The 19,671-nt window shown below is 34.8% G+C and overlaps 1 protein-coding gene across 5 annotated transcripts in view; it reads right to left on the reverse strand.

Annotated features, from left to right (window-relative positions):
- Positions 1-990: 990 nt before the first annotated feature.
- Positions 991-19,671, reverse strand: part of FSTL5 (follistatin like 5) — a 270,409-nt gene continuing 251,728 nt past the window's right edge. For all 5 annotated transcript variants that reach the window (XM_074541193.1, XM_074541192.1, XM_005486310.4 and 2 more), the window contains one exon: positions 991-3,402. In XM_074541193.1, the coding sequence (XP_074397294.1) occupies positions 2,700-3,402 (703 nt within the window). In that variant the 3' untranslated portion in view covers positions 991-2,699. The remainder of the gene's footprint in view (positions 3,403-19,671) is intronic.

The raw sequence follows: 19,671 nt of genomic DNA on the forward strand, positions 1-19,671 counted from the left end.
CTGAGGTTTGAAGGGCACTTGGCAGGTCTCTAGTCCAACACTGCTAGTCACAGCCAGTTGCACTAAAGGTCAGATGGGCATAATCCAGACAGGTGTTAATAAACTCCTAGGATGGAGACTGCATAGTCTCTCCAAACCTGCTCCCATGCTTGACTGTCATCACAGCTCTTCCTTACATCCAGCCTGAAACTCTTGATTTAATCTATGCTGCTGTCTTGCACAGCTGTGAAGAATTGAACCCTGTCTCTGCTATAACCTCTCATGGGTACTGGCAGGCTACTGTTAGGCCTCCCTGGAGATGTTGCCTCTCTGGGTTGAAAAAGCCTCCTTACATCAGCTTTCCTCATAGAGCTGCTAGCAAAAAATGGAAACAGGTTCCAGCTCTTCCCTTCATTCAGATTAAAGCTTTCAGTCAGGCCACCTGAATTTGAGAAAGTTGAACTTCAACTATAAGAGCTATGAAAGCAACCATGGTGATCTAATATTTGTTTAACTTCACTGAGAAAACAGCAGTGAGAAGTTGTGGCCATTGTTTACACACACAGTCTGGACAATATTGTCAAAAAAGAAGTAGAATTATTGAAGGCCCTGCTGGCCATGTCTCACTTGATGCAGACCAGGATGGAGTTGGATTTCTGGGTTGCAAACGCACACTGCTAAGTCATATTGGGCATTTAATCCAAAAACACTCCCAAGTTTTTCTCCCAAAGGCTTGCCTCAACCCATTACCCACTCAGCCTATACTTGTGCTTTAGATGTGCTAATAATGAGACTGTTGTAGAAGATGAGCTTTCCTTTGTAGCAGACAAAGGAAACTTCTACATTTACTTAAGCTTTTCTAAAAAATTTTCTTTCCACACTACATATTATTTTGCATATATATAAATACATCTATTTTCATACATCTATTTAAAATAATAGGTGCTTTGAATAGTCAGTTTTACTTGCCAGCTCACTGGCTGATTGGATGATTCACCAAAGTCAGGACTGTTTAAAATTTATGGGGTTTATTCTCCTTTTATCAAGCATTTTCTACATACAGAACATTCACATGGTATAAATTACAGAACAAAAACTGCATGAGACAGACTACTGCAATTGAGTAACAGACAGTTTACATGATTATTGTTTGTTCACAATGGAGATGAGTTCTTAAAAAGGAAAATAGATTCAGTAGCTAGAAATGTAAGCAAATTTTTATCTCAGTTAAAGCTACTTACCAGGAGGTTCGCTCAAGCTAAAGAGAGATCTACTGTACCACACAGGGCAGAATGCTCAATGCACACAAGATTAAATGCTAGAAAAGTCCAGATTTCAAAGCAATTTTACACAATCTAAATTGCAGTAAAACTTTGTTTAAAAAAAGATATTTTTTTTCTGATTGCCTTCAGTAAATGGAGGTCATTTTAAGAGCTTATAAGCATTCTTTAGCAAAAACATAATAAAAATAAAAATACTCTTAAACTTCTAAGTCATTGCTCTGAGTCTGGATAGATGTTCACTGCTGGCTTTCTATTGACTTCTTATTCTACTTCTGGGAATCTTATTTTTCCCATTTACATGTTTAACCAGTGTTATATTAGAATACTAAGTAAACAAACTATAAAAAATACAAAGTTTTTGTTGTTTGTTTTTGTCCTTTTTTTTTGCACTAATCCAGTTGGATCCAAGAACTAGAAAATCTGTAGAGCTAACCAAATGGTTTAACAAATAGGAATCAATGGTACAATGAATAAGCAAAAATGTCATCTACTGGTTGTAGACTTCAGTTCTTTGAATTCTCATTTTCTTAAAATGCATTTTATTTATGTTTAATTAACAGTTTCCTCAATGATATAAGTGAAGCTTTGTGATGCCAGGTTTTAAGAATGTTGTATATTCTGAAAGGATGTGCAATATTTCTTTTCAGTAGGCTTGAAACTCCTTGCTGATGACACCCTGTGACAGCTGAAAAACCTAGCATCTATATTTTCTAAAAAAAGGTAAAGCTTCTGCAAGCAGCTTTCTCAACTAAGACACCATAAAAATAAACTCCAAAATGCAGTGATCAGAAAACACTGCAAATACAATTCTTCTTTTTCTTTTTTTCCTGTCCATGTATGTTGCACAACTTGTCACCTGGAATTTGATAGCAGAACTTTCTTTCCAAGGACAAGCAATCCTGTAGCCACAGTGGGAATAAATTTTATAATTTCTATGTTTGTCTTTCTTGTGAGACTTTCGCTTCAAGGCACAAAAAGATTTAAGAGTGGACTGGACAGGATATAACATTTCAGCTTAAGGAGTCAAAGGCTGTTGTACAACAGCTCTTGTTCTGTGTCTGAAGCAAAAAAACCCCAAAATTTGAATAATATTTAAGTCTTCCATTTACAAATGCAAAGTATCATATTAAAATTCCTGAAGCTTTTTTGATTTTTTCTCTTTTTTTACACTAATTTATTATACTTATCATAAATTTCAATATTTAGTTATTTCAAACAACACAATCTCAGCTGATAATTAATAAGGAGTACTATTAGCCATCATTTTTTTAGTCACTTTATGTGGAAGCTGATTCAAATTGTGTACATGTCAAAGAAATAACAGGTATAGAAGGGCCTAACAATTTTAAATTAAAATTGTGTAAATTTGAAGAATGCTGTAATTTAAGTGCAATGTACTGTAAAACTATGAACTCAGTAAATATCTAACACAGATTCTTACGCTTCTCCAACCCAAACTACTGTGTTGCCTCTCTCAACTTCGGTGATTTCACAATTTAATTTATTGAGCCGTCCATCCAGGATAAACAGAGATTCCTTGGAAGGGGTCATGAGATACTGACCAAAAAGGCCACTGTCTTTTATGAGACGGTTCTTACTGTTCCAAGGCCATTCACCTGCCTTCATGGGTTCCTTCAGACTCTTCACCATCTTCACCTTGCCAGAAGAGAGCTCCATGAAGAGAACATCAGTTTGTGTGCTGGAGCTGCAGTAGACATTGTATTGATGAGCTTCAGTGAAGGATGGCTGAAAAGCTACATCAGATATGTGCAAATTGGTGTGAATGTCAAACGCATCCTGTATTTCCCCTCTCACTGTTATGGACTGGATCCTGAGGAGGCCTTTAGCATCGTCAATGCTGAGCAGGTAGTGTCCATCTGGAGAGACGTGCGGCGTGCCCGTCACGTCGCCGTTGTATCCGATCACGGAGTCGGTAACGCTGTCCACGATGAGCTGCGGCAGGACAGCCCCGGTGGTGTCGGGCTTGCAGCAGATAAAAAGATATCCTCCAAGATGTGTGTAAGCCAGTGACTCGGGAATGCAATTATAATCCTTTAAACTAATGGTCTTGATGTATGACATCGTTTCTAGATCAATTTTCTGGAGCATGGGCTCGTCCTTATGAAGAATATATCCAAACCTGAAAGGAAAAGCACAAAACCAAAGTCAGAGCTACTGTGTGCATAATATATGAGTGGGGAAAGACACCATAGCAAAGGAGATAATATGTGCAGCAGTGTATTGCTATACATCTCAGCTTCAGATATTTCAGATATTAAGGAGTTCATAATATTTTATTTTTAGTGTTGTAATTTAGAATGTATTAAAAAAATGCCTAAAACCCATTTATTTGATTAATGGGAAAGTTCTTTTTTTCCTATTGACGCAAGGGAAAAAGTAAACCATTACTTTCTATATCTATTCACGTCTAACTTGTACAAAAGCCAGGAAGGAGAAAAAGATTAAGTATCAATAGATACCACATCCTACATATTTGAATTCAGTTCATAGAGCTCTTCGACTTACTTGGGAACACCAGCTTAACCCAGCGCTCATTGTTATTCAGATCATTATCTGAATCTTCCTTATTTTAATTCAATAGAAATGAATATCATAAAAGGATTTAGGTTTATGCCTCCTAATTACCCAAACACCATATTTCTTACAATTTCAATGATCCTTTATGCTCTTCCATACATCAAGAAACTTTCACTGAACATGAATAATATGGTTACATTTTAAAATCCTAGAGCTGATTGATTGTAACCTTTTAATATAAACTATATCACTGTTCTTTAATGGTAACGTATATGTTCTGACTGCACAATCAACTGACTATATATACATGCAAAGAAGATACTTCTAAATATTATGGAGTGATCTGAAAGTATATTAGCTTTACTTATCTAAGTAGCTTACACAGCACTTTCCCCAAACAGCTGTTTTCTTTTGGCACATTTCTTGGCACTTTCCTCTGAATCTTTGATCCTGAAAATGAGGCTGCATGATGATAAATCTAATCTAAAAATACCTTTCACATCCTTTCAATATAAAGCCATATGACAGCCAGAATGTTCCAACAATTGAGTTGACAATCCCACAAAATTTTCACACTATACTTGTAATCCCAGTGTACTTACTAATCAGTGAACTGACAAAGAAACAGGCAAAAAAAGTTTCAGGACATTGTTCAGGCAGTTCCTCAGCATAAGGTAGGGTGAATTACATTTGTACTTTCTACTGAACTGATGTAAGAAGACTTTCAATTTTAGCTCCACCTTCAAAAATCCTTGCATACTGCTTCAGTATCATAAAAGCACAGAACTAAAGAACCATTTCAATTGTTAGGGACCTTAGGATTTCATCTAGTGCAAATTCTGCCCAAAAGGCTCAGTGTGAATCACACTGTCCACAATTACAATTTGATCTGATTATAAGATCAATTTTGTCTTTAATTATGAATTAAATCATCTTGGTTAGGAAAGTGTGAGTGAGCTTTTCTGGAAGTTATGTCCAGATCATTTACTCAAGATACTGTTATTTTTCTAGTCATGATGTCTGCTGTTCTGTCACAGAGAAAAGAAAAGGATCATCAGGCAGAATTTGATTTTTAGATTTTTTGGCAACATTATATCTGTTAATCTTTTTGGGCAGCCATTAACTCACTGATTCCTGGTTTCATTATTAATTGTAAGTATTTTTCAGCTATAAGAAAGAGACCTATGCTGTATTATGTACAAAATCATCCTGTAATAGAAAAGGTTAAATAGGTAACAACACTGGCATTTCACATCTCCGTGTTTAATAACCAGTGTTAGACACATGAGCAGTGCTTACAAAAGGACAATGGAATTGGCTTATTGATTGTGTTTTTACATAACAATGTAAAGCAACAATCAGTGAACTATCCAGGAACATCAGTATTCACCAGAAGATAAAGGGAAAATACCTAATTTTAAGGTCAATGTGATGACATTATGACTGAATAACTTAATTTTAAGCTCTTATAATATTATTTAATCTATTTTAATAAGAGAACACAGTGCAGAGAGTTTTTGCTTTAACTACTTTTGATCTCAATTTCAGTTGCAAACACAGAGTACATTTTTTTTTTAGACTGGCAAGCTGACCTTGTCTTTAAAAACATTATTTTTCTCTTTCAGCATACCAATATATAGTCATGGGAAAAATCAGGAAATCTTTTTTAAAAGTGAAAGAAAAGGCTCTCACTGAGTTGTTTGTAGCTTACATAGGTACAGACATATATGCAAGTGAAATTTTCCAATACACATGAACAGTGACCAAATCCTTACTGTTATGTTGAAAATACAGCAGTCATCATCTACATGACTAAATCTATAAATGCTTTTTAATATTAGGCCTGTTGTTTTCGGAAACTGTATTAAAATAGTAACAAATTCTCTTCTGTAAAAAAAAATCAGTCATTCAACATTTGAATATATTTGATACATTTTATTCTATATATCTGTCCATCACATTTCATGGTACCTTTATTTAATTCAGGAAAAAGACTTAAAATTTGACTGCATGTTTTAAGTTGCACTTTAGTTTCTATCCTGCATGACAGAAAACATAAGTGTTCTTTTTAAAAAAAAGGTAATCTTTTTAAATACCCAAATGAATTTTTAACCATTTTCCACCACAAAACAAATTTAAAAATCTAAATATATATGTTTTAAACTGGTAAAAACCTAAACAAATTTGAAAATCTAAATAGATATATTTTAAAACAATTTTTTTGCATTTATCATATATCATGCAAGAAGGAGAAATTTTTGTGCTGCTTGACAATTCATTTTTTTCTAAAGATTATTCCAGGTCATAAAAATTACCTTCTTCTAAAATACAAATGCAAGACAAGATTATCATCAATTATCTAAATCAGCAAATCTTACTTGCTGATTTAAATTGTGATTAAAATGAAGTATTTAAATCAATTTGATTCAAAGAAATCTGCCTTGCTTATGATTATTTGATTAAGCAGTGTTAATGATCAATTTATGTGATTGTTTTGCATCCAAATGTTATTGATTTCAAGAGGAATATATAAGTTACTAATCTTTGTTTCTCAGATATTATTCCCAGAATGTATGTTTTTGAACCACAGGGACACTTAACCCATGTTTACTTTGGTTACATGTCACCCTGTTTTTTTAAGTTTTTCTAAGCCTTCTGATGTTTACATTCTTGTAACAAACTTACTCACGCACTTTATGTAAATAACTTATTGTTTTGCATTCTTTCATGAAGGAAAAGAAATTTGATAGACTATTAGTTTGTCCAGTGTCATTGGAGAGGTGGCACTGTCACCCTCCAGTCCACTGTCACTTTTGGAAATCTATACATGTTAGAGTCAGAAATAAAACTTCCCTCTTTTTTACCTTAGAGAGCTGTGTGTCCGCATTGTTTTATTTTGTGTCCTATAGTGACAGGTTACATAAAATCTTTGATTACCAAATGTGAATGTGTTGTCTAAGGTTAAAAGAAATGGTCTTGTCTACCTTCCCTAGGGGTAGCATCAACGGCACATGTGGAAAGACTCACATTGGGCATCTAGCCCTGCCCACAGACGACACTGCCACTGGGCTGTACTCCAGCTTCCCATTACCTAGTCTCACACAAATCCCCTAAACTCAAAAGTTTTGCATAAGCACTCCCCAATGCATGTCATTAGGATAAATTTAGCTACTGTGGAATAATTAGGATCCTTTAAAGGCTTTTTGTTGAGTAACCTGGTTAGGGTGAATGAAATAACTTACGAGCCACAGAAGAATGTTGATGTAAACCTGCCCACTAGCACAAACAGACTTAATAAAAATTATGCTTATCCACAGCAAGGGTCTCCAGAGCTCCAGACTTAGTCAACAAACACATTTTAAAACAAATCAGCTGATAACATAAGGGTACTAGTTTCTTTTATAGCTTTATCTATCTCCTAGTAATATTCAGTTTACAGTTCAAAATGCCACAAGTAAAAAGTTTACAGTACTGTGGACAGTCTTCCTGGGATGTAAACAGTGGCTTCAGCTTTAGTAATTGAGTTTAACTGAAAATTATAGAAACTGGCTTCAACATTTTACCCACTTTATCTGATGTTTTATTTTTATTGCACTTGAGAAATTTATTGTTCCTTGCTTTGGAGCTATTAAGGAACTTGATTTTATATGCTACAGCAGCTAACCATACGTATTCTGATAATCAGTTATACCTGAATGCCTGTTTACAATGTATCTTACTTATAAAGTGTGCAAAGAGCAGTTTAATGCATTTTTTTCAGTGATTATTTATTTTCAACTCACAATTATTTACAGCTACCCATGCTATTCATTGCATTCTATTTACTTTTGAATTGGAAACAAAGGTTTGGTAGATAGGCTCTCCATCCTTCCTTAGAGAACTGTCTTCTCTAGCCCTGATAAAATATAACTCAATTTTCTTGTAACATTAACATGCAAAAGACTTTTTGCTTTATAATGTTTTCTAGTTCAAATTTTAAAAAGTCACTGCTTTGGACACAGATGTAAAATTAGCCCACAGTGTAATGTTTCTGGAGCTGCATACCCTGAGAGATCAGTTATGTGAGCAGAATAATGTATAGAACATATATAGCAGTTTATAGTTACTGACTTCAAAGCACTGTACAGATAATACAGAGGGTAAAGAAAGCGGAATGACAGGCCTAAGGCTATATAATAATCCATTGGCATAGTCCAGGTGAAAATATAGGTTATCTAAGGGCCAGCATGCTTTCTAACCTATCATGCTACAGGTTACTATTGCAACTGAGGTATTAGAGAGACAGATGTCAGAAGAAAACATATAAAAATATATAATTTTGAATAAGAGCATACAAAATCACTCCATCAAAATAATGTTTTTGATTGCTAAAAATAGACAGAACTTTGGACCTGGCTGGGAGAGAAGTTGGTAAAATTTCATGAAGGATCTACCCTTCCCAAAACCAGGAGTATAGCTGCCAAAAGCAATTTATTAGAACTAACAGGATTTCATCAATACTACTGTTTAAACAATTCTTTCTTGGCTGTCATACTGCCTGCAACGTTTCAGTGCTCCAATTAAAATTCAGTAAAGCTGGACAGGGATGCAAATACCCTAACAGACCAACAATACAGATAAAAAGATGGGGGGGATTGGAATAATTTAAAGCTGCCAGTCTTCTTGGGTGTGAAAGGATTTTGCAAGCTGTGTGTTTCATATGTTTGTCTGCCTGTCTCAGCGAGAGCTGTGTGGCTGGAGTTTTGAGAAGCTGAACAAATCGAGAGAGGTTCCTGTGCCTGTGAGGTTTGTGAGGCTGATCCTCAGTCTCTGAGAATTGCCAGGCAGAGGCGTAAGGATGGAAAAAGTAATGAAGGTCTGGAGGGAAGGTACAGAAGGGAAAAGGGGAAGTGAAGAAAACTGATAAGAAAAGCTAAGAATTTCATGTGTGGTATGGTTTAAAAAAATACAAACCCAACAGAAAGAAAAAAAGGAGGGAAAATATACTTTTGTTATCTAAGACGAGAAAGTACTTTACAAGCCACTGGCAAATGAGGAAGGTGATAAACTGATTTTTTATAGGGATATATATCTGTCAGGTTAGACAATTTGTTCCTCATAATTTTGAAAGTGTTGACTAGCTCTTAGCATTTTAATAAATCTCAGAATAACAGGAAAATTTAGAAAGTCTGAAAAAAAAAGATTGTTGAAATATTCATAAGACGAAGTCAGGTATCCCAGCTAAGCTGAACAGCTTGATGCATATCCAAGGGAAATAATAAAATAGATGATATGAGAATGAGTTACAGAAAATCATGAATATAACACAGTCAACATGGGTTTATGAAAAAATTAACTTTGTCAGACAAACCTAATTTAATTTTTTTATTAGAAAACTTTCTGAAGGTAACTGAATATAAGGAGGGCATAGCTTTCTTGGAATAAAAACTCACACCTGAAAGAAAAATAATTTATCTGTAATAAAATGTAGTTGTCAATACAGAATCATCATTCTACAGGAAACTTCTTGGTACAAAAGCTGATACTTCATAAAATTTTCACAGATGATTTGGATGTAAATGTCTATGAATGTCCATGACACTAAGGTTGTAAATAATGACAGTAAAATCATTATAGTCAGTTGCTCATTCAAGCAAAATGTGTTCAAAGATGGCCAAGTGTAAAGTTGAGCAGCTTCATGTGTGAATGAGGAATGTACGACATGAACACAGAACAATATCATAAAAAGTAGCAGCTATAAAAGGATTTAGTGCTCAAAGCAGACATGCAAATCGATATGAAATATGAGTCTAATGAGTCAAAAATAAAACCAAGGCCCATAAGTCTCTGTAAAGTCCTTAAGGTTATACCAAAAAAGAGGTAAGAATAGTACAACATACTCACTTCAACACACCTGTATTCTACACTGGGGAGACTAAACTAAGAATGCTTTATGGGTTTTTTTCCTCATTTCTGCCCTTTTGAAAAGGAATAAAAAAAATTAGGGGCAAGGAAAAACTTCAAAATTATTTGAGGAATAGAGACAATGGTTTCATGCAAGAGTCTGAGTCCAATATAAAAATGGTTTCATACTGAAAATAGAAAACTTTAAATTGGGAATAGGTAATTTTTCCTAACAATGGGAACAATATACCATTGCAACCAACTACAATGGACATGATGAATTTTTGGTGGTGGGACTCTCTAGGTGAAGATTATACCACCATCTACTTGGATAAATAGATGTAGCTTAAAAATATCAGATTCATTATCTGAATCGCTGAATGACTATTTGAAATGTTTAACAGCTAAAGTACATGCAGAAGACAGAGAAAATGTTCTCATGGCCTTTTCTAGCTGATGGATATATGAAACACAATTTTTTTTGCTTTATTCCAATGCCTGAAAAGAAGCAACCAAGCGCTTTAAATCTCATGAAATGACTGCGATTGGACACAATCCCTTAGCCCACAGAGACACACACAAGTAAAATGCAGAGGAATCTGCCCTTCTGCAGACCTAAGGTTGTGATGCCACTTTTCCATCCACTGTATAGAAAACAGCGGTTTTTTAAAACTTGTCTTACACTGTGTCTGACCTTAAGTAATTGTGAAATTCACGAGTTACTAATAATATTACAATTACAATCTTTCATACACATGTATATTTTAAAAATGAGCATCGTCCTTGACAACACATTGATCTCCAAATTCAGAAGGTTTATGAATTGCTTGTACTATTACAACTATAAAAGCTATATAGCAGGGTGAAAGATGTTCTAAGGCTGCATGGTCATTCTTTTGAGGTTTATTGATCTAACTGTGCAAGATCATGGTGGATAGGCTGAGGAAATGGTGTTAGACCACAGAGACCTGCTTCAGAACAGTTACCTGTTTACACACAGCAAAGATCAGTTGCAAACAAATTTCAGTCAACTCTGCATAGCCTAATTGCTGCCTTCTAAGTAACAGATGAATCTCTCTTCCCTTCTCTGTGGCATTATGAACCATCTCAGCATAGCAGTGTCAGATTATTAACTCTGCTTCCATTGCTAGATTGGATCTCATCTTTCTGATGAAGGAGACAAGAACAACTATTTAAAAAAATAGTACTTACCAAATTTGAAAGAAAAAATATTGCAAGTCAATAAGATGATAGTTTTGGATTGCACAGGTAAATAGATTGGGAGATGCAAAAAAGCTGTATGTAATAAAATGGGGTAAGAAAACATCATCCTCCAGTGTTATCTACAGCACCAGCAAAATAGGGACATTTCACAAAATTTATATTAGTGAGACTTTTGTATGAGATCTCTGCAAACCAAATCTGTAAGTGCATGTGCTGAGCTTTGACTATCCCAAGATTTCTCTTTCTATTCTGAGTAAAGGAAAGCTATCAAATCTGAGTAAAGAAGTCTGCACTACTACTCCATGTTCTAAAGAGCTGGAACCCAATCCCCAAAGTAGCCATAACATTGTAACTTTCCAAAGCACTTGGCTACCTAAAAGGATTAAAAAAAAATACAGCCTCTTATAATCATGCCATTAAATTGTGTCTGTCACCTCTGCTCATTTAGCTCTGGTTTTATGATTAGGCTGTAGGAAAACAGCAAGGATTAGTTGAGAACACCTTCACTTTTCTAGCATGTTTTACATATAGTGGATGAAATATTCAATTCAAAATTTCCTCTCATATAGCTTAGTCTGTAGAGACCTCCCACTGCTCATTAATCTCTGATTAATATTTATGACAAATTCAACCCTTATGTCTCTTGTAGCCAGTCAAATAATGCACAATATCATCATATAAAGGTTTCTCACAGTGCATACTGGAATCATGCGTAACTTAAACCTGCCAGGTATGAGAGCAAATCTTTAGATTTCTAATAATTTATTGTACAGCTAATACAAGTGGGAGCTGCAGCCTGTGGGCATATCACTCCAATTGGAGTAAATGCTAGAACTGTGAAATCTGTGACTGTTTCTTTCTTCCCTTACTCCATATGAATAAACAACAACGATTTTAATCCCAGATTTTCAAGATTTTTGACCATATGTTGTGACAAAACTTTAAACAAATTAGGGCTAATTATACTTAGCAACTCTATAGCAGTTTCTTGTAAGAGTAGAATACTGGATTTGGGTGAGATGGAGTTAATTTTTATTAATTTTTATAATACCAACCTGCATGCTGCGTTTTAAATTTATGAACAAAAGTGTTGACAACTCACCAATGTTTTAGTTATTGTTCAGCACTGCTGGCACAGCACCAAGGCCTTCCCTGATTCTTACTCTGCCTTTCCCCTGGGTAGTCTGCAGGTTTGGATAAGGTTGGGAGGTGACACAGCGGGCTACCCCAGGGACATTCCGTACCATGTAATATTGTGTTCAACAACTAAACTTCTACCAAAGTAGCTGCTGCTCCTGCTAAGTGGGAGCCCAGCTGCAGGCTGGGGACAGCTCGCCACAGGGAGTCATTAGTTTTCCATAATGAGTTTTACAGAACCCAGAGAAAGGGAAACTGAGGTAACTCGAATATACTTTTCCAACCAACTTCAAAGAGATGGAAAGAGCATCCTAAAACATGGTAATTTCAAAATGCAATTTAAAAAAAAATGCAGATCATATGGATGCTTGCCTTATTGCCTTATTTTTAAAAATGAAAAACCATGCTCACATATTTAAAGCTACATAATTACAGTGACAAAGTTAATAACACTATAGATTATCAGTTCCACTTTCATCTCACAAAAAAAAATATTTTTTGACCATATTTTTAAAGTATTTTAAAGCATTTAAAAGGTATTTTAAATATGGGATTTTGCTCCACATTTTATGAACCTACAAGCCTTTAACACACACAGAAAAAAGAGAACAGTAAACCCAGGAACTCTGTCATTCTTTTCCCAAAGTAATTATCATAATTGCCCCTATCTTATATTTCCTGAAAAACAACTTGAAGACTCTCATTGCCAAGCTACCAAAGTAATCCCTATAGCAAATCAGATTATTGCTCTACCAAAATTAGTCCTCTCTCTTGCTCTCGTCAGATTATCAAATGTCTCAGAGTGAGGGAAATCTTTTATCAGATCTTTCTTTGGAATAACGTGCTCACAAGAACTTGCTCATCACTGAGAAGTAACTTATGAGGCACCAAAGTTAAATTCATATATTAAAAGCATCATTTTTAGAAACTTTACTAAGTATTATTATGACACATAAATGTCATAATACCAGTTTTTTACAAGTATTTTCACATCCTCTCTCTTTTCATACCTAATTTTCAGTTTTTTACCTGCAAAATTCCCATCACCTTAAGTTCTGTTGTTTGTAACAGGTATAAAAGGTAAAGAACCAGATTTTCCTTACATGCTATGCAGCTTTCACTTATGAGAAAATGTGAAAGCACAGATTATCATTTCACAGGATTTATATAGCTGGCTCCCTTTCACTGCTCAAAATAAATTATTCAATCACTATCCTTTAGGGTGTGGGGTTTTCAAACAAGAAAAACAAACCTTTGTTAATGTAGAAAAATGGTTTATTATGGTTTAGAACAAGTAATGATGATTTTACATAAAATTTCTCTTAACTTCTTTATCAAGTCTTATCAGCCTAAGTAGCATTGACTGTGGCAAAGCTCAAGAAGAGTAGTTTGCTTTTCAGGAATGAACAAAACATCTTTTTCCTCTCAAATATCTCACTGTTCTTATATATCTGTTATGTCAATGTTCCTTATAGCTATACCAAAAATGCTTTGAATGTCATTAAACAATTTAAAATGCGTGCAGCTTCCTGCTCTGGATTTTGTGGGTTTGTTCTATAACAAGAAAGCAGATTTCAATAAATGAATTAGAAAATGTATTGAAGAAGTATCATTGGTAGAATGTGCTATGTCTTGGTCGTGGTAAACAAACCTGCAAAACAGAAATGCGGCTGAAGTCTTTAGTGACTCACCCAGTTCTGTGGGAGGTTTCCTGGTTACAGAATGTCACATTTATGTGCACAGCTCTCCATCACTCTAGTACCTAAGTAAGTTTCTTTCCTATTTGCTATTACTGAGAAAAGGCTTAATAAGAAACTTATTCCACAAGATCACGACTTGTTGCCTGAACTTCAGCACCACCACATTTTAATATCTCTCTGCATATCTGAGAAGAGTTGACTTTGTTTACAAACCAAAATACATAGCCATTGCACAAGGAGGTTGTTTACTGTCAAGCCTTTTCTGAATTCACTTGATACAGTCACAGGGCAAACACTCATCCTGTGAGTTGGTGTATTTCACACTGGCAAGGATTCTGCTGCCACTTTGTTATGACTGTTAACAGGTGTGAAGCAAAAGCATCCTTAAGCATCTGTGGATTCCTCTTTGGATCCTCCTTCTGTCATCCAAATCCTATGGGACAGAGGGAGGGATAACAGGGGGAAAACCCCACACCAGTGCTGAAATTGTATGAAATATTACTCTCTCATACCTGTGGTATACTTACTGCAGAGTTTTAATGGAGGTATGTATTATTTGATATAAAAAGAGCATGTTACAAAACATAAACATGCATATGAGTGTATATATATCTATATATATCTATATTAATATATATATACAGGTATAATATCAGCTTGCAGTTGAAGTATAGGAAGAAAACCACATACTAAGGCACCCCTCCTTTCACTGTTTTTTCTTCTAAGATAAGAATAGAAAAGTAAAAATAATTTTTGCCTCACATATTCTGGGCCTCTGTCCTAAGGTTCCAAACACTTTCACAGCAACTCTCTGCACAATCCAGTATCTTCCAAATATTCCTATAAAGACCCCACTGATGCTGATTGACATCAAGTAGTAGAATCCTTGAAAGCGACTTTTCCTTTTCCTCTCAAGGGATAAGCATGCTCTCTCTCTTCTTAGGATTAAACATAAATGCTTTCATTTTCAGTTGATGAACTGGAGAGTTGAATGTCTACATATTAGTATCATATATAATTTAGGACAGCAGCGCTAGATCTCAAGCCACACAGAGTTGAGTTCTGGGTGGTTCTGATAAGGATTTCAAGTAATACACTTGGAAATTTAAAAAGAAAGTGCTGTTTAGCTTAAGCCTATGTGCAAAATCAGTGGTCTGCCACAATGACCAGTTTAAGTGCTGTATTTTTTATAATCTGTTTGTTTCATCAGTTTATTAAAAATTGATATATGAGCCAGAAAATAAAAAGTCTTAACTGTATCTCTTCCAGAGTACATAAACATATCAATTTGTTTATATTTATACCCTTATTGCTTTCAAATAAACAAGAAAAAAACAATTTCTTCAGTTCTAATCAAGCACAGCTGCTCTACTCCTCTTCCATCATATCAATCATCAATAAGGAGGATCAAGAATTGCCATTACAAATGTACAGCCTCACCACAACTCCTTAGTGCAAAAATAATTATCTACAGGTGGCATTCCTCTTCTGAGGACACCTACATTTTTATGCACAACTATGTATTTCTAAATATGAGCTGAAAATCTAAGCTGCTATTTTTTGCCAGCAGAAATCTAACCACGCAGTCAACAAAGTCCAAAGAATTTTTTTAAAATAACCAGTACCAGAGGCCCATAGGGGAGTGAGAAATACTGTTTATGCACTGCGTGTATAGACTAAATCTCCAGTAACCATTGCAGGAGACAGACAACTTACACTCACAGATATACTCCATTTTCACATCTAAATCTAGGTGCCTACAATCCGGACCTCACACTCACCATAAGCATCCTCTCAGCATGAAAACATAATATCCAAATATAGCCTCATAAAACTTTGCACATATTTGGGCAATTGAAGCTTAAATGACTGGCATTACATCACAATGTGACTAAGAGCTAGAATTACACATGAAATGTGATTGTCTGTTTCTCCAAGCCCTTATAACAAGTTCAGGTATCATACAGCAGTAGGGGCTATTAAAGGTTTCCTTTGAGGTCAGAAATTCAAACAACTGATTCAAGGAATAGCTAGCACTGCTGAAAGTGCCTGCATAGAGAAAAGAATGTTATATAAATCTCCATGCAAAACAGCCCTAGAAACAGATGTCGCTCCCAGAATCTTCAGGAATCTCTGAAGATGATTTTCACCTCTCTCGAAGCACAGCTTTAACAGAAAACTATCACTTTTCTTTCCACAAAAAGTATAATTTGCCAGCCATAACAATCAACTTCAGTACTCTTTCAAGGCTAGAGAGTCATCTAACATACAAAGAGAACCTCTTCAGTCTGCCTTTCATTTTTGTCTTAGGGTTTTGTGAAGCTCTAGGAACTGTGTGCAAATCTTATGTATGAATTTTCCAAGAGTGACTTTGTTTATCACAATATCTCAGTGAACTGTTTTCATGACACTACTGAAGTACTTGGAATACTCTGAGAGCGCTAACACCACTGCAAAACATCGAGATGGAATCCACTTCAGACAATGAATTCACAAAAGATAACTAACATTTTTCAAGAAAATTAAATATAACAGAATGTGGCTAGTAACCATGCTATATGTACTGATTTTAAAAGTTCAGGAAATTTCCTGGTTTATGAACAGTGATTTTTAAAGTGTTTCTGTGGACAGGAAATAAAAAAGCTATGCAAGGCAACAGTACTATGCTACACAATTTTTCCCATCCTAAAGAATGGGTAACACAGGAAGAAATTAAAGCCCACAGAGGCACAGCTACTTGCATTAACTATAGCAGAGTTAGGTCCAAACTGTCTCACCAATATTTATTGTCTTCATGATACTGTGAAATGCATACTGGGTTATTGTGCAAAACATTCTAAAGCAAAGGTCACAAGAGAAAAATAAAGCATGAAGAAGAAACCCAATGCAATACTTAAAGAAGGTCTGTACTAGAAAAGGGCCAAAGTCATGGGATTTCTGACACTGCTTCTTTAAATTTGCAAGGTGTTATTATTTTTTTCCCTCTTCCTTCAGGTAGAGCAACTTACTTTGCCTCTTCCATGCACACATAGCCAAGCAAGATGCAAGTGTGGAGCTGCCAGCAGTTGGCAAATTAACAACCTGAGTTCCTCTACGCTATTTTCTTCTTTCAGACAAGCCATATATATTGCTTACCACTCCAGCTGCAGTCAGTATAAAAGAGGAAATATCTATGCATTTTTTAAGAAGACGAAATAGAGAAAACCTTTAGGACTTTTTTTCCTAAAAATGAGGATAAATTTTATTTTTCATTTATTGGAAAGAATATATTAACATAAAATTTTAAGAAATGTAAGAATTTTAGGAATTCTTCCCTTCAGGCAGATGGACAGACTAGAAGATGAGGAGGAAGAGAAGGATAATATAAAATCTGATGACCTCTATCCTTTCTGGTTTTGGTCTACCCCAAGAGATTACCCTTATGAAGACTATATACTTTTTTAAAATCTGAAATCAACCACTTCAGGAAAATTGTGTTCTCAAAACAGAAAGCAAATACAACAGAAGAGAACTAAATAAGCTACAGTCAAAATTATCCATACAAGAAGCAAAGAGAAATATTTTTGTACAAAAGAGAAATCTTCTAACTCAAATAATTTTGTTCAAAGAAAAAAAAACCCAAACTATTATGTACTTATCCTGACTGAATAAAAATTTTGTTTAAAGCCTCCCAATATTCTGTGCTTAGAAATGGGAAAAAAATATAAAACCCACAGAATATAAACCTGTGGGGCCACTCTTATGGAAAATGATCCATTTTAGAGTAAAACAAGATCATCACTATAATTTCTGTTGTATAAAGAACAGAATTTGTTTGCAGGTCTAGTTTTCTGAAAATATTGAAGCATTACACTTCTGCTTGGGAAGAAGTTCTGGGTTTTGAAAACTTCAGGTTTCAAAACACAAACATGAATGTTTGTGTTCTTATAGAATTACACATTAAAAATCTCATCTATACTTCTCCAACCAGAAAGAAAAAAATATCTATTTAATAACAGGCAACCTTTGAAATTTACAGTGTATATGGGATGAAAGAGGAAAACTAATACATAGCCAGATATAACTTGCTTTCATTAAAATCATTATTATTATTATGTGCATTAAGCAATACCTTTTATGATAAAAATAGATGGCAGCAGAGATCTAATCAATCAAAAATCATAAGTTTGTTTAATAATACTGATAAAAATAAATACAGGTTTTCATAGATTAATTTGGAACTTAAAATTCACTTGTAAGTAGTATTAAATGAAATTTTTTAGATCTGTGGGAGCAGACAGTCTTAGTAATGAAAAAATTCCTGATTAGATCCTCAAGTGTATTGAAATATAATAGAAAAGGACATTGCAAGGGCTAGGGGCAAAAGGAAAAAAACCCCAAAAGTAACCTGCTGTCCCACACAAAGGGGATAACAAGTGCTGAATATCACCTGAGAGATCTCAAAGTGGTCTTTATAGCAAGTATTCCGAGATTGCAGAGATTGATATTCATAGATCTGTTCTGAAGATTTTATTATTTTTTGATATTGCTTTTTATATACTTCACAGAAATGAATATGGTGTCTCTATTTCCATTCTTAGTGAGGGAGCTCAGTGTAGAGAGGATTAAATTAAATGTCAAAGACTCCACAGTCAATGATGGTCAAACATATTTGATGGTGAAACATATTTTTTTCTCTCTTTCTTTTACTCTCCCAGCCCAAACTGACCATTATTTTGAAAAATAAGGATATCAAGGACTTCAAGACAGCCATGCAAGACAGATGGGGAGAAATATTTCATAAGGGCTTGAAGGAATCCTGACAAGTGTTATGTTCTTAGAATAAAGAGATCTCAAATTAAGCTTTGTGCTCTGAGATTGAATACAAAAAAACCCCATTACTAGACAATATGTAACAGAGATAGAAGATAATATTATAAAATAGATAATTTTATGCATTAGTAAGCTTTCATCTTCTGAGTTTATCCTACATCATATTTAATACAATGGACTCTGGATTAAAAAATGAGCACAACAAATTTAATGCTGCTGAGCTGAAGTAAATGACATTGTAAGTGTCATCAACAAAATCCTCCCTCTTATTGGGATACTTTTCACTAGGGTGGAAAAACCAAAAATGATACAATCTTTTAAGCATTTATTTGGAGAAAGTCTATGCAAGTTGCCTTCTGTAACTCTGCTGGCGAAATCAAGTAAGTGCTTGCAAGCACTTCTTGTGGGAAGAGATGATTTCTTTTAACACACTGCACAAAGCCCAGGACTTCTGACCTTTAGTGCACATTTGCACAGCTTAGGAATAAACTCTGATTTTTTGTGATGCAGGTGTCTATGAATTGTTTGAGGTCTCCCTGAGGGAGCGCTTGCAAGATGTGTATTGCAATGAGTTTTTAAATTATTGCAAATTCTTGTCCAATGATGACAAGAAATAGTCCAAGAAATTTTAGGACAAAGGGAAGTAACTTACTTTCTACATTTTTAGTATCCAGGAATATATGAAACTGTTCATGTTATATCATAAAGGAACCCACACAGCAAAAATCTATTTTTAGTGTTGGCAGCAAATGCATTTTTCTGTCTCATACTTTCTGGGGAAAGAGAGCTAGAAATTTAATAAAAAAACCCCAATCATTTTTAAAGCAATAAAAGTCAAAGAAATGTTAGCAATACAGACACAGCAAACAGAAGACATTCTAAAGATGCTCCTAAATATCAGTATAAGGTAGGATAGGACTAAGACAATCTGGCACTTCAGAAAATGTGGTAACACCAAGGTGGGCAGATGCCATATGGACTGGTCAAATTTATAGATGTCAAAAGAAATAGTCAGCATCAGTACAGAAGGAATAATGAGGTAGAGAAAAGGACTACAAAGGTGGTAAATAACATACAGCAAAACAGTTTCAATAGATCTTTTTCTTCATTTTAAA

The sequence above is a fragment of the Zonotrichia albicollis genome, chromosome 5 (assembly GCF_047830755.1).
Source record: "Zonotrichia albicollis isolate bZonAlb1 chromosome 5, bZonAlb1.hap1, whole genome shotgun sequence".
NCBI lineage: Eukaryota > Metazoa > Chordata > Aves > Passeriformes > Passerellidae > Zonotrichia > Zonotrichia albicollis.